The 16,175-nt window shown below is 36.0% G+C and overlaps 1 protein-coding gene across 3 annotated transcripts in view; it reads right to left on the reverse strand.

The window, feature by feature from the left end:
* Window positions 1–943: 943 nt before the first annotated feature.
* The window catches only part of RABL3 (RAB, member of RAS oncogene family like 3), a gene marked incomplete at both ends in the record, with an annotated part of 51,388 nt that continues 36,156 nt past the window's right edge, over window positions 944–16,175 (reverse strand). Inside the window, 5 exons of one of the 3 annotated variants that reach the window (XM_080696427.1) lie at window positions 944–1,009; window positions 1,183–1,220; window positions 1,579–1,621; window positions 5,194–5,265; window positions 8,964–9,114. In XM_080696427.1, coding sequence (XP_080552553.1) covers window positions 944–1,009; window positions 1,183–1,220; window positions 1,579–1,621; window positions 5,194–5,265; window positions 8,964–9,114 — 370 coding nt within the window. The remainder of the gene's footprint in view (window positions 1,010–1,182; window positions 1,221–1,578; window positions 1,622–5,193; window positions 5,266–8,963; window positions 9,115–16,175) is intronic. The other 2 variants (XM_080696429.1, XM_080696428.1) reach the window with 2 other exon arrangements.

The following is a 16,175-nucleotide window of genomic DNA, read 5'->3' on the forward strand; positions in this document are numbered from 1 at the left end:
ATAACTCATGTAAATGGTTGCAATGGAACTTATTTTTACTTTTCTCCATAAATACATGTTGACACAAGAATAAAATTCTTAGTTTACTGACTATAGTTAAGGGATATTTTAGGAGTTAAGTTTTCTTAATACAGAAAAGGTTGTTAATCTCTCCTACTGTCTTTGTGTAGATCTTAAATTTCACCCTGCCTATTTCCAAACAGAAAACACTGAGAGAATGCCAACAGCTGCAACCTAAAGAGTGAAGGGGCTGTCGATTTCTTGCAGAATTCTTCTTTTCTGGTACTGCTGTTCTCTATGTATTATTAATCCGTATTTATATTTAACTCCAGCTATTAGTCTGCCTCTCACACAGCCACTAAGCCATTTGCAAAGGAAAGGAGAGGGAGACAAGGGTTGCTATTCTTAGGCATCCCTGTGTGCGAAGAGGATGCAGACAATTAAATAACACCATTTGGCTTCTCTGAAAATGACAGAGATTGTTTTGGGTGGACAACTCAGGGCTGGTTAACATAACCTTTCCCCTCAAGAAGGTAAAACAACAAAGATTCATTTTTGAAGTACTTAATTAAGCTTTCAGCAACGAGTGTGGGAAAATTACAGGCCCATAAAATTCCTCCAGTTCCGGGCAAGAGTAAATTTTCTCTGCAGTGTTCTGTCACTGCTCATTTACGGCATCATCTTGACGAAAATCTCATATTTCCACAGGGCTTTTACATAATCTCTAAAAAGGGACAGAAAGGTGAGGAACAGAGAGAATGGGAACACAGCCTGGACCTCCCACATGGTTACTTCCTTTCATTTTTCCATTAACGGGTGAGGCTGAAGAGCAGCATTTTGAGATGATTTCGTCAAAAGGCGGGGATGGTAATAACGGACACAGCTCCGGGAGCGCTGTGAACACTGCCACTGCTGGCTCACTCTTCCACAGGGTGAGTGTAATTCAGTCATAATGAAAGCTCTTTAGTGTTCCTCCCCCAAACCTTTTTCGATCAGGAAAGCCAGGAATCTGAAGGCAAGAAGGACAATCACATTAAGTTTCAAGCAGAAAAAACTCAAATGCTCATATTCATTTTTTTCTTTTGTTTTCTGTATATCAGCCTGTTGTTCATTATAGAGCCAGATTCCTGAAGTTTTACTCAGAAAACCATAGAAGATTAAATGATTAAAAAGTAATTCTACCAAAATGGAAAATAATTGCCAACGAATTGGTGATAATGTCAATTAAATTAGAAAGGATAAAGGTAAATCTCCTAATACTCACCTACTGGACTTTTCTATGAATTATATATATATTGTGATAGACTGTGGAATATGCCTTTGGAGTCTTAAGCAGATGATTTCCTCTATTATTTAATAGTATAACCTTATCCTGTAATTCTTGTTTCTTAGATCCTTATTTTCCCTTTGCTCTGATCTTCTCCTTTTGTACTTAACAGGATAGAAGAAAACAAGCTGCCTGTGCCTACAAAGGCTTTCCCCCCAACTTCTTTTTAACTACCTCTGGAAATAAATTTGGAAACCATTTCTTAAATTCTCCAAATTTAAGAACTCATTTTATCAAGAAAAGACAGACACTAACCTGGTTACCTTCTCTTAAAAAGTATCTCTTCTCTATGACCTGTGAGAAACAAAGATTTTAAGAGCTTAGCATACTTACCTAGAAAAAAACAGCTAATTTTAATGGTCACTAAGAAGACTAAAAGGAATACCCAAATTAGAAATATTTTCAATAGCTAGAGACATTTAGTATAGTGAGTAAAATCTGGTACCAGTAAGATCAGGATTGTGGGAGCATTTATATAAAGTCCTGCTTTATTTAATAAGCATGATAGATTAAAAAAAAAACAACCTAATGACAATGACATAAGGTCCCATGCAATTCCTAGAGTATGGCAGCAAATTTGGTTCTAAGCTTCCTGGCAGTCAGCCCCCACAGGTACCAAACAGAATCCATAATACTGCTGCTACTCTGTATAGAAGGGTCTGTGTGAATTGCCACATCCCTATAGTAAATGATGATGGATTCTGCACCTCCTTAATGCAGACAGATGACACCACATCAAAAACAGTCAATTAGCCTCCTCCTGAGGCTTTATCTGAACCCTTTATTCAGGAGTTCCAGAACTGTCTGTATTTGGTCAGTAGGAGAAATGAGTTAAAGCAGTGGGTGCATGTGCACAAGTCCATCACTGTGACTGAAAAGAAGCCTTCAGGCTATATACTGAAATGTAATGGGTTTAAGAGCACCATGTTTTCAGAGGATGAAGACTATTTTAAAGCATAACAAATTCTGTTCGGATACTTGAGAAACTGCAATGGTTGCAGAGGCAGTGTTATTTTCTTTACAGAGAACTGTGGTGATAAGAACAGTTCATCAGGAGCCAGGCATGGTGGCACAAGCCTTTAATCCCAGTACTTAAAAGGCTAGAACAGGAGGACTGCAAGTTCAAGGCCAGCCTCAGAAACTTAGTGAGATCATCAATAATTTAGAGAGACCCTGTCACAAAATAATAAAATGGAGCTAGGGGTGAAACTTTGAGGCAGAATTCCCCTAGGTTCAGTGCCCAGTACAAAAAGGAAAAAAGGGAATTAGGTAAAAATACAGATTAGTTTAGATGGGCGTGGTGGCAAACGCTTGTAATCCCAGTGCTTGGGAGGCTGAGACAGGAGGATCGCACAGGTTCAAAGCCAGCCTCAGCTACTTAGCGAGGCTCTCAGCAACTTAGTGAAACCCTGTTTCAAAATAAAGTATAAAATAGGCCTGGGAGTATAGCCTGGAGGTAGAAAAGCCCCTCGATTCTACCTCCAGTACCCCTCCCCCCCACACACACAGAGTAAAAAAAAATACAGATTAGTTGGAGATGAGCTCTAAGATATTCAAATCTGGAATGAAGAAAAAATTCCATTGTACCAGTTGTTCTCACTGGCCTGAGAGCTAAATTATCCATATTATTTCTAAACTGGAGAGTAAGGCTCAGTTAATAAGCCACAATAAACCCAGGGCAAAGTTGCATTTACTAGTCTCAGAGGTAGAAAAGCTGGTTCCTGACTGGTGTACATCTCAAAATATCTGATCCCACAAAAACTAACAAAGGACTAATTCCCTTTCCTTTTTCCATGGCGGGACAGAAAACTCTTGGCATTCTAGCCTACTAGCCAATGGAGTTTGGAGAAGAAAACAGACTACCTCTAGGACAAGAAATATTTATGTCTGGCCAATTTCCTAATCCACCTAAATTTTGTTGATATTTAGACAACAAAGATTAAAAAAAAAAAACCCTTTTTGCTTTTGTTGATAATTCTTTACCACCAACCTGCAATGTTCTTTTCTTACTACTTTTGTTTCCTTCCTAGGACTAATCAAATTGCTTCTGATTCTGTAAAATAAGCCTTGCCTAGGGTTGTATGTTTTCTCTCATATGTTCAAGCTAAAGAGAAAAAAAGAAAAAGAAAAAAGGGAAGAGGATCTCATGAAAATAGAAGTGAGATCAGTAGAGTAGAGGAAGAGGACGGGGGTGGGTGGTGGAAGGAAAGGGAGGTACTGGGAAATGAAACTGATCAAACTGTGTTATGTGCCTATACTAATATGTAACAACAAATCCCACCATAATGTATAATCATCATAGTATACCAATGAGGAGAAAACTACAAAAGAATAAAGAAACCTTGCCTGACAACTTGGCTTACTCTAGTCTATAACCCATCATGTCTCTAGGATATAACTTGTTACATCTTATTTTCTAACTTCAAAATTAGCCAAACATTATCCTGTGGAACCTTTGTGGGTCAGACACAGATGCATATGAGGTTGTTTTTAGGGGACAAAATTATGCATTAGATGGGGATGGTATATCTAAACCAAAAGGAAGTTCTTACATCTTAAGTTTAAAAGGTATGTGGAAAGAAAATCTGGCTTGGTGCAGTGCACTACAATGTGGCACATTTAGAAAATGCTAATATTTATATAGCACACTGGGTAGATGAAGAGGCTGCTTACCACCCAGGCCCAGGCCGGGGGCTCTGGCTGCTTTGAAAGCCATGGGAATCAGTATCTGGGCACATCTGTATCTTGCCACATACCAGTAAGATGTTCTGAGTGAGACAAAATTTTCTTAGTGTACTAATATTAAACACAGAGGGAGTGGGGCTTAGTTTATGGTGACATATTGAAAAAAAGGGCCAAATATTAGATTCTTAAATAGTTAAAAGAAAAATATTTCATAATAAGATCTATATGGAGAGGATGTTTTTCTTAGGATATTATACTTAAAAATATAATTCAGCCAGGTGTGGTGGCTCACACTTGTAATCCCAGCATTCGGGAAGCTGAGACTTAGTGAGGCCCTCTACAACTTAGTGAGACCCTATTTCAAAATAAAGAATAAAAAATAGGGCAGGGGGTATAGCTTGGAGGTCAAATGCCCCTGAATTCCATCCCCAGACCCGCAAAAAAAAAAAAAAAAAAAAAAAAAAAAAATATATATATATATATATATATATATATATAAAATACAGAAATTAATCTTTTTCAATGATACATACAGCTAAACATCTCTTTTGCTTTACAATGTCAACACTGGACAAAACAACTTTGTCTTGGTTAGTACCATGTGCAGTACAGCTCTATGGCATTGAAGGGAAAGACAAACAGTGTGCTACTGTATCAGTATGCTGAGTCACTCTATATTTTCATTAGAGTTCAGAGACTGTAAGATGATGATAGCAAAGAGTCAATGTGAATGCAAAGGTTTCTGATGAGAAGCATTAGGGACATAACCTCACAAAGTAACAGTAACGTTGGTGTGGAGAATATTAATAGCTGAGAGAGCAAAAGGAACTCAAAGCTTTAATTAAGCAGAATCTCCTTAGTTCAGGGCTTTTATGGATGAAGGGCATGAATAAGTATACAAAGAGCTAGAAATTTATGGGTAAACATAAATTGTTCTAAGGTGAGAAAGTATGTATCATTTGAAAAACTCCATTTAAATCCAGTAGTTTTCAACCTTTGCGTAGAGAACACTGGTGATGAAATAAATACGTCAGCAGGCCTTGAGCAATTATTTCAACAGATAAGAAACATCAAAACAGGCTGTGAAGTTTTGGACGAAGGAATAAAGGACACAGTATTCTACAAAGAGTTTAAACTCTCATATAACTTCAGTTTAAAAATAACTTAATTGAAGCCATTACCTTATCAAAAAACCTACTGATCTTGACAGCATTGGAAGAACCTGCAGCTAGGTACCGTGGATTTGTGCAATCCTAGAAAACATAAGATCTACAAATGAAACCTAGGAAGCAAAACTTTTTGTTAGTTATAACTAATGATCATCCTTATACTAAACAATTAGGATACTTTCATAAAACATTCAAATAAATTTCAAGTTATGATTTACACACAAACAGGAAAATATCAAAGAAAGGCCTCTTACTCTTTGTAATTTAAGCTATTTTAGAGTCTATTAAATCAAGGTATTCATCATCAAATTATTCATGATGAAAGACAAATTGTTAATAGCTTTTAACAATATACCCAAGATATTTATCAGGTAACCTACCTATATTTACTCTGAAAGCCAGAAATAGAGCTATTAAAAACAGGAACCATTTCAAACACTTCAGGACCAATTACTGACCAGTGCTCAACTAATTACTATGCAGTTTATATAATAGTAGGAAACATAAAAATAAGGATTTAGAAAAGCAGAGAATAAGTAGAACAGTTGCCAAGGATTCCTTCATCTCTTTGTAGGTTCATAATAAGTAACAGATGTATTACTATTACTTATAAGGCTTCTTTAAAATAGGGGAAAAAATGGGCTCCAGAAGAAACAAAGCAATTTGGAATATTAAATCATTACAGTAACTTGTAAAGACCTCGCGATGCTTACTGTCCTTCTGGAATTCCAGCGCTGCATTGTCTTTGCTTGTCACCATTGACTTGCCACATCAAGAGACTGAGTGTACTTTGATGTCTACCTCAAATGCCATCTAAGACCAAACTATGAGGATAATATGTTGGCTCCTTTGCAAGGATATTTGTCTTTTATCTACAGACATTCGGTTGCCCCTAAAGAAATGACTGAAATTGTTTTTGCATTTATTGTGTTCTACAGTCTCTAAGCCTACATGATTCCTTTGTAATAAATTAAGTAAGCAATTATTTTATCCACATATGACATTTCAAGGATCACATTTTAAATGTTGGGCGGAAATTATAATATAGTCTCTAAAACCACACGAACAAAGAGATTACAATAAAAAATTCAAGAATCACAAAGCAGTAAAAAAATTAGGGGTCTTTAAAGCCAGCAAGCTCTGTAAATGAGTATCTATGCCAACATTTTTGCATTGTGTAACACTGCTTAGGTGACTGAGCCTTTAAAGTTGGGCTTACTCATTTGTGAAACGGAGATAATACTACTTTATTCATAGAATTTTTGTGAAATTTAAGTGAGATACTGCATGCCATGTACTTAGCAGGTACTAGAATATTAGTACCCTTCTTCATTCTAAGAAAGGCAGACTAAAGGCACAAAGCACTTAATATCATATATGGATTCAATATACTGAAACATCCTTGTTCACACTATTATATTTTAAAAAATGTTTAAACACATTTCTAAAGCAATTGGGGTATACAAACATAAACTTGTAGACCTGCATTAGATATGTTTTACAAAATGGATATTGATCACCTAGTCATCAGATGTCTAAATATTTCAGAGATGATTCTAAATGGAATTAAATTACCTATGCAAAAACTAAACCAAACAGTAAACAAGTCCCTATCCTCCAAGAAGCTTAATTCTATGGCTCCACAATTTCAGGTTGACTATGGAATCTAAAACTCTATAATTTCTACGATAAAAATTTAGAGCTGAAAGAGCCAGCTGCCATTGATCATGGCTGCGGGCAAAGCCTAGAAATTAATAGCTCTAAATAGCTTGTCTGAGCTTGCGAAAGGACCATTAACTAGGGAAGATGCTTCAATGTGATCACTTTGAAATAGACACATAATACAAAAATTTACTTACCAGACATAGAAGTCTAACAGGATTTTAAAATAAGCAATCTACATATTTATAATTTTAAAATTTGCATTTACTCAGGCAGAAGATAACTTTGATTTTATTTTTGATGTATATCTTTCTTCAGCCTTATTTTTCTATACTTTGAAGTACATTCATACAATAATCGATGAGCCAGTACTAGTACTGTTACATGAGATTTTGAGGTTTTATATTTATTTGCTGGGTCTTTATTGACTATTATCTTTCTGAAACTCTTTCATTGTATGAAATTTTCCTCAATTTTCTTCCCTGCTTCCTTACGGCACTCTACTATCAATGTTTCTGCTGTATTCTTTTTTTTAATGGGACTCAGGGGCATTCTACCTCCAAGCTATATCCCCAGCCCTATATTTTATTCTTTATTTTGAAACAGGGTCTCACTGACCTCCAAAGGGCCTCACTAAATAGCTGAGGCTGTCCGTGAACCCAGATCCTCCTGTCTCAGCCTCCCGAATATGGGATTACAAGTGTGCACCACCACACTCGACTCTGCTATATTCTTGGAGCTATACACTAATTAAAGCCAAAAGCATGTTGTTTTTAAACTCATTGGAGACTTCATATTTTGAAGTCTCATCACTAAGTACCTTTACGTCCACTAACAAATAAAGGTGGCCCTGCCTTTGTGAGGTAAGTAGGAATAACATATATCTAGCTGGTGTCACAGAAACCCATATAAATATAAATATTCAAATATGCAGTCAGGTCTTAGTAATTGTTGCCCTACACTAAGAGTTTCCCAAGCTTATTTGGTTTACTGTCCCTTTTCAGAAAAAAAAAAAAAAAATATATATATATATATATATATACTTAGCACTCCCTGGAAATCTACCTTCTTTAAACAAATAAACAGAAAGATGTAGAGATAGATTTGCATTCTTTCATGTATCTGTACTTGTTCTAGCACCCCCACTTTGGAAATCTACAGCAAGAATTCTTTCAGATCCAAAATTGTTAATGTGAGGTGAATAATTAAGTGGGAAATGGCTTTGATTGTACAGCACAGGCTCTGGAGTTAGACTGTGTAATTTTGGCCTAGTTACCGCTCTGCTTCTTGTTTTCATTTAAAATAGGGATAATAAAGAGTTCCTACATTATAGAGTTGGTGGGAAGATGATGTAAGATACTGTACATAAAGCATTAGAATAGTGTTTGACACATAGTCAATGCTCAACATATGTTGGCCATTAGTGTTATTAAACCACCATTTCAGTACATCTGGAATGCAGTGCACTGAGTATGGTATAGAAATCCTAATTGTGAACAATGACAGATAACCATGCCTGAAGCTGCCGGCCAAGATCCTTCTCTGAGTCATGCTAACTGGCTTATATGAGAACAGTTTCTTAGGCTTTTTTAGTCCTCAGTTCTAATTAAGCTAGCCATGTAATGAGCAAGTCAGTCCTCTATATATGTATGTTTACATAAGTTGGTCCTTATGATGCATTCCTAGTTTACAATTTATAATTTTCTCATATGTCTGTTTGGTTGCTGTTTAAGACAATTTTTGTTATTTAAGCAGCTAGGATGCTTTTCTAAAGTAAGAATGATCAAGGTATAGTATCACCTTAATCAATTTATTTTTATTTTGGTGTGATTTAAAGAAATCATCTCAAGAAAAAGTTTTCAATAATGTCTTACATTATTGAATAATGTTTAAAAAGTCTCAATAATGTTTTACATTATGCACAGAATAAAATTTGAACATTTCAACATATCAGTATACAAGACTGGAGTGACTGTGCCCACCTCACAGTCTAGATCTGTTGACTCCAATCTTGATTACATTTTGTACTAGAATCCCAATAGCCTGACTTCAAGTATAAAGCTTCTTTTGCTTGACTATTTGACTACCTGATACAAACATACATTAGTGAAAATACATACCAAATTAATTTCTTCTGCATTGAAATCTTCAGCCAGAAAAGCAGTCCTAGTTAAAACTTCATGACGCTTGTTTTCATGAATCTGGTCCAATTTAGTCCCTATTACCAACAGTGGGATTTGGTTATCAGCGAACTGTTCCCGATCATAATCCCTGCAATAAACAATAATGAAGAGATTAATAGAATTTACCTTTCCAATGCAGATGTGTAACATTCAAATGTAAGCAGTTCTGATAATTAACTGATTCCTGCTCACTCATCTTCTATAAATCTATTTTTCTCCAAGTTTCTTCTGCTTCTTTATCAGTCCATCATCATGAACTAGTCCAAGCTCCAACTATTCATCTAACTACCCAAAATTTGTGTCTTTATAAAAGACTATTTGAACAACTGAGTGCCTAACGAGAACAGTGCAGTCATGTGATTTGAATTCCTCCTAAGGTCTGTTTTCTAAGGCTAATGGCTCAGAAAATTTTCAACGTAGAAGCAGAGAGTGGATTTAAACCTCAGTGCAGAAAAATCCCAGGAGATAAGCATGGTACCCAGGCCCTGTGCCAGAGAGAAAAATGGCAAGCTTCTGGGTATCTTTTGGGATATGTATAAGCTCTATATCTATCATTTATATTTCTATGAATAAAAATAGATCATTTTAGGAAAAGAAGAAATAGGGAAGCTGAAGGCTGGAATAAATTGAACATAGGTGTCATCATAGTCTGCGAAAGGTGGATTAAACAAATGGAAATGGAAGGAAAAAGCTGAAATAAAAAATAGTAAAAGCAAAGACTTTAGTACCAATAATTGTTTGTCCTGATATGAGAGTCATGGCAGACAGAGTGGGGAATCAGAATCACTCTGGGTTAGTGGCTTTAAGTCACTAGCTATGACAATCATTTTTTCTCATATTTGTCTAAAGGAAAGAGTGGCAATACAAATGGTATATCTCATTACTGAAAGGAACATAAAGCCCACTGTTGGTGAACTAATTGAAATTCTGTTAATATATTGGAATAGATTTGCAGTTCTGATATGTTATAAACTCAATTTATTACAGTCAGCAGAATCTGCTTTTCAACAATTTATGACAGTAAATCAATATTACATAACTAATCAATACAACCTTGCTGAGCCTAACTTTTCTTCTTTTTTCAATATTACTTTTCTGTCTTTTTTGAGTAATCTAAACTGGGGTATAAGGCAAGTTTACCAAGTATTTATACCATTTAAAATAATCTTACAGTGCCTCAGTTACCGTTCAGCCTTTGAACACAATTTTTTTTTGTGTGTGTGGTACTGGGGGTGGAACCCAGAGGCTTTCTACCTCCGGGCTATACTCCCAGACCGATTTTCTATTTTATTTGGAAACAGGGTCTCACTAAGTTGCTGAGAGCCTCACTAAGTAGCTGAGGCTGGCTTCGAACCTGTGCGATCCTCCTGTCTCAGCCTCCCAAGCGCAGGGATTACAAGCATGCGCCACCACGCCCGGCTGAACACAAATGTTTTGGTCTATTTCACAATAATATTATCATTTATTGCATTAAAGCCAATAGTGGCTCAAGTTTCAGTTTTTTTTTTTTTTGTGGTACTGGGTTCATGGAAACCCTTCTACCTCTGGGCTACAGTCCCAGACCTATTTTTATATTTTTATTTGGAAACAGGGTCTCTTAATCCAGTGGCAGCTGGCTTCTAACCAGAGCGATCCTCCTGTCTCCACCTCAGAAGCGCGGGGATTACAAGTGTGTGCCACCATGCCCGGCTAAGTTCCAGGTTTTTTAATCTTATCAGCATCAACCCTGATTCAGGAGACATGTTCTGAAAATGAAATTTGATTTATTAGAGAATAGTTTTCAGAGTATTATCCTATTGCAGTGTTTCCTTCTCTTATATTCACAAATTATTTTTTTATTGTGAATGTTTACTGTCATAAATCTATACTTAGCAATTTTATGGCAAAGAACACCTACCAGAGATATTAAACACATAACAGGGATTAATACAATTAACATTTCCAAATGCTTGACTTGGAAATTCAAATTTACAAAAGTTCTATCAACAAAGATGCCATTCCACTTCTTTAAAATATTATAACTGAAAAATTTCAGAAGAATCATTTACATAGTTTTAATCTTCTTATATAAAACTATATTATGGGATGAGCAAACAAACACAATGGTCTAAGACATAAAAACAGGAGAAAATAAAAAGCAACTTGTCTAGTATGAATGTTCTACTGATAGAATGAACAATTAAGAATCACATCCTTTAATATGCTGCTCCACTAAAAACATAATTTGGGGAAGGTGAAAGTTTCACAATAAACAGTCTTCTTACACAGTACAGTTTAATTGTGTTTGTTTAGGGTTGTTCTTGCATGTTATTATTTATGTTGCTTTTATAAAATAAAAGTCATCATTGTAAAAAGGCACAGACTTTTCTACCAATGAAAATATGTAGATACTGGATTGGTCTTATTGTTCCAGGCCAATTAACAAAATAACAAATGTATAAAAGAAATGAAACCATACTCATATGACTGACTTACAAAATTAGAATTTTCCCTGAAATCAAAGTATTGCCCTTTATAATATCTATAAATTTGAATTTGCCACAGCAGAGATAATATATAGGCTAAATATTTAACCAAAAAGTTCAAAATAAAATTATCCAAATTACTTATAATTTATATGGAATAATTACTTTAAAGTCATTTAAATTTTATCTTACATCTCTGCTAAGTCACAAAGAACTTCAAACCTTTGGAAAAAAATTCATCCCTGAGGAGGAGAAAGATAGAAAAATTCTAAAAAAACAGAAGCAACAGTCCTATACCCTTTTAGCAATTTTTACCATTGCATGAATTATAATTAACAGTCAGCAGTCAAATGTATTTCAATCCTGGAGAGCCATTGCTTCTGATGAGCTGATATTTTTGTATTGAAACTACAAGTGCAATGTAAAAAAAAATAGATAAAAATAAACTCTGGTTTTATTATCAACTATATTTTTGCCAAGTACAAGGTCGGCCTGCTAAAAAATGATTATTCCAGTAATGACCAAAGTAACAGTTTCAGCTGGTATCTCTTCTTCTGAGTTTCCATTTCTCCCTTTGATGTTCACCCAAATAATAAAAGTAATACAACAGCAATAGAGTTGACTATTATCAATGGCACTGTCATCACAATTCCTACAGACCCAGTAAGGTTCCTTAGCTGATATTTAATTCCTGGCTCCTCTCTGAATCTGCCAATTCCCTAGGCTGTTCCCCAGACAATGCTTTTGAGGAAGCACTCCTTGTGTATAGCAAGGCAGTGGCGTTGATGTAGGGCCACTACAGTCACAAATACAGGATAAAGGACATGGTCCTCCTGCAAGTCCAGCTGATTTATCTCCAGTCATCACAGGGGATGTGGTGCCGCCATCACCAGATAGTCACTAATTCTTTCTCATAAAGTTTTTTTTAAAATATATTCTATCAAACTTCATATCTTCTTTTTCTTTTTAAAATTTTGTGGTGCTTGGGATTGAAGCCAGGGTCTTGAATGCATGCCAAGCAAGAGCTCTACCATTGAGCTACATCCCCAGCCAAATATCAACTTTGATACACACACATCTCTGCCATTTAAAGTCTTGTGGAATCTCTTGCATATTAACATATGTAAAACACAGAATTTATTCTCTTATGTTTCTTTTGAGCTTTCCTTTTTTTACTTTCTTTTATGAAATCTTATCAATATAAAATTTGATCTTGAAATATTTTTTAAGCTATTTAGTAAAACACTGATGCAGAATTTTACCATGAATCAGTAAGGATGATAACTGCTCGAAATTACAAAGAGAAAATTAGGTAGTGAGCTATATGCAAAATAACACTTTGGGAAAACAAAAACAACCGATAGGGATATAATCAGTGATATTCAGGATATAGGAAACCATATAGAACAAGTGAGCCATCTTCTACAAATAAATTGCTAAGTAGTTTAAAAACGGTAACAAGAAGAACCTAAGCTTACAAGAAACTTAAGGCACCAAGTATAATAGATGGACCTTATTTAGGAACTGTTTTGAACAAATCAACCATAACATCTGAGGTAAGTGGGGAAATTAAATAATATTTGATTATTCAAAACATTGTTAAAATTTTAAGTGTGATAATTATACATATGTTGTGTTAAAAAGTCCTTATCCTTTGAAGTTATGTACTGAAGTATATGTTGATTAAGTGATAAATGATATGTCACCTAACATTTATTTCAAAGTAATCTATTTGGGGGTGGGAGAAGGTAGGGAGTAGGTAGAGGTCTGGAAGAAATGAGACTGGCCATATGGTGATAACTATTAAAATGGGGCAACAAGCATATGGGGGTTCATTTTCTATTATTTATATATATATGGTATACTTGAAATTTTCTATGATAAAAAAACAGAAAATTTACTGATCTTTTATATAGTTCAAAACTTATGCTGAAAGCTGGGCGTAGTGGCCTGTGCTTGTAATCCCAGCATTTGGAAGGCAAAAACTGGAGGATCCGGGTTCATGGACAGCCTCAGCTACTTAGTGAGGCCTCTTGCAAATGAGCAAGACCCTGTTTCAAAAATAAAAACGACTAAAAAATAGGGCTGGGGGTGTAGCTCGGAGGTACAATGCCCCTGGGTTCCATTCCCAGTACTGCAAAACACAAACAAGCAAGCCCCCACCCCCTCAAAAAAAACACACACACAAACTTATGCTGATATAAAAGATATAGGCTAAGCAGTCTTTTTTCCACCTTTGTCTTTATGTACTTACTTCCTGGGGACACTAGTAGGTAGGTAAACTGTATTTATCCTTTCACTTTGTGTGCGTGGGAGTACTGATTGAACCCAGGGATGCTCTACCACTGAACTACAGCCCAGCCTTTTTTATTTTTTATTTTGAGAAAAGGTCTTGCTAAGTTGCCCAGCCTGGCTATGAACTTGTGATTCTCTTGCTTCAGCCTCCAAAGTAGATGGGATTACAGGCGTGTGCCACTGCACCCAGCTCTTTCACTGTTGCCTTATACAGATATAAGTACATGTTCTTCTTTCTCCTTTTCTTACACATTAAGAGGTATAATTATACACACACACACACACACACACACACACACACACACACACACACACATTTACACCTTTATCTTTTAAGCCTAACACTGTATCTTCTGTAGGTCTCTCTCTTTTAATACATAGGGAGCTTCCTGATTATCCAGAAGGTCATATACCATTACTTAATGAATCTTATGTTGGTGGGCTTGAGTTGCTTCCAAAATTTTTGCTGTTATAAATAATGCACCAATAAAGCACCAGTGTCTTATGTTTTATATGTTTGTAGATTCATCTATAGGGTCAAAATACAAATATATCTATACTTTTTACTGCTGCCTTGAATTTCTCGGTACTAATGCAAATTTTTTATATAAATATACTTTCTCCTAACCCTAAATTTAAGAATGTACCTAATAAAAAATAATAAAATAAAAAAATCCTTGTTTGAAAAAAATAAGACAACTAGACAACAAGAAACAAAGTGCCAAATTCAGAAGTGAAAAAGGGTATATTATAGACTGTGAAGATACCAAAATGATAATAAATAAATAAACAAATGACTCTATCCACATAAATTTTACAACTTAAAGAAAATAGATGAATTCCTCAAAACCCCAATATTGCCCAAACTCACCCAAGATGAAGTAGATAAATTGAATCAACCCATAATTATTAAAGAAACTGAATTTGGAGTTTAAACTCTTTCAAATAAGAAATCTCCAGGCCTAAATGATACCACTGATAAATCCTACCAAGCATACAGAGAAGAAATAGCAGCAAATATATAATCTCTTCTAGAAAATAGAAGATGAAGGGACATTTTCAATTTACTCTATGAGGCCAACATTATCCCCAAACCCCAACAGGTCAAAGTTATAAGAATAAAAGATAACAACCAATATCCTGCATGAACACAAAAAAATCCCCAGGAAAATATTATTAAATCCAATTCAGCAACAGATAAAATGAATAATACACCATGACCACGGAATGCAAGGCAGACACGGTACTTGAAAACTGGTTAAGTGGGGCATCATGGTGCAGGTCTGTAATCCCAGTATTTAGGAGATTTAGACAGGAGGATTGCAGGTTAGAGGCTATATAGCTTTAGCAACTCAGTGAGGTCCTCAGCACCTTAGTGAAACTTTGTTTCAAAATGAAAAAGCAAAATAGGGCTGAGGGCAAAGCTCAGCAGTAGAGTACCCTGGGTTCAATCCCCAGCATCACAAAAAGAAGAGATGAAATAAAGAAAAAGAAAATTGGTCAATGTAATCTATCATACTAAGTCTGAAGATGAAATCCACATGCCCATATGAATTTATATAGAAAAAGGTTTTGATAAGATTTAATCTCTTTAAGAATTTCATGGTGGCCGGGCGTGGTGGTGCACGCTTGTAATCCCCATGCTTGGGAGGCGGACGAAGCCAGTGCTTAAGAGACCCTGTTTCCAAATTAAAAAAAAAAAAAAAAAAAAGGTCTGGGAGTGTAGTCTGGAAGTAGAAGGGCTTCCAGGAACCCCAGTTCCACCAAAAAAAAAAAAAAAAAGAATTTCACGGGACTTCCGGGAAGATGGCAACCAAGAAAAGCAGCATTTACGAGTCCTGCTAAAGCTCAATCTCTCTTGCCACAAAATCAACGCTTTTCATAGCCAGAAAAAACCACCAGCAGAGAAATAAAAAATGTAAACACAAGAGACAGAGAAAAAAACAAGACTAGAAGAACAACCAGAGACCAGAAATCAAGCCTGCAATTTGGCGGTGGAGCCGGGCCGGCGCCATCTTCTCTCACAGCACCAGGCTCCAGAGAGGAAAGGTAAACAAGGAGCTGAAGCGAGCAGCTGTGGATTATTCGGGTGTAATTCAGCAGTTCTTTCAGTGCAATGAACGTCTAAAACTTCCAGTGGCCAAGCTCATCACGCCTTCCAGGGCTCAGAACGGAGCTCAAAACCGGAAAAGAAATACGCCAGCCTCACGGCTGAGGCCGTGGCAGTGGCACCATATTGCCAGCAGCAACAGCGAGTTCACTGTGCCCCGCCACAACTCCAGATATGCGTGCACAATAACCATGAGTGAAACTGCGGCCCCCTAAAGGTGAAATCTCTATACTGCACTCCCAGGGACTTGCACAGCTTTGATAATCTCCTTGGGTTGGA

The sequence above is a fragment of the Muscardinus avellanarius genome, assembly GCF_963383645.1.
Source record: "Muscardinus avellanarius genome assembly, chromosome: 5".
NCBI classification, from domain to species: domain Eukaryota; kingdom Metazoa; phylum Chordata; class Mammalia; order Rodentia; family Gliridae; genus Muscardinus; species Muscardinus avellanarius.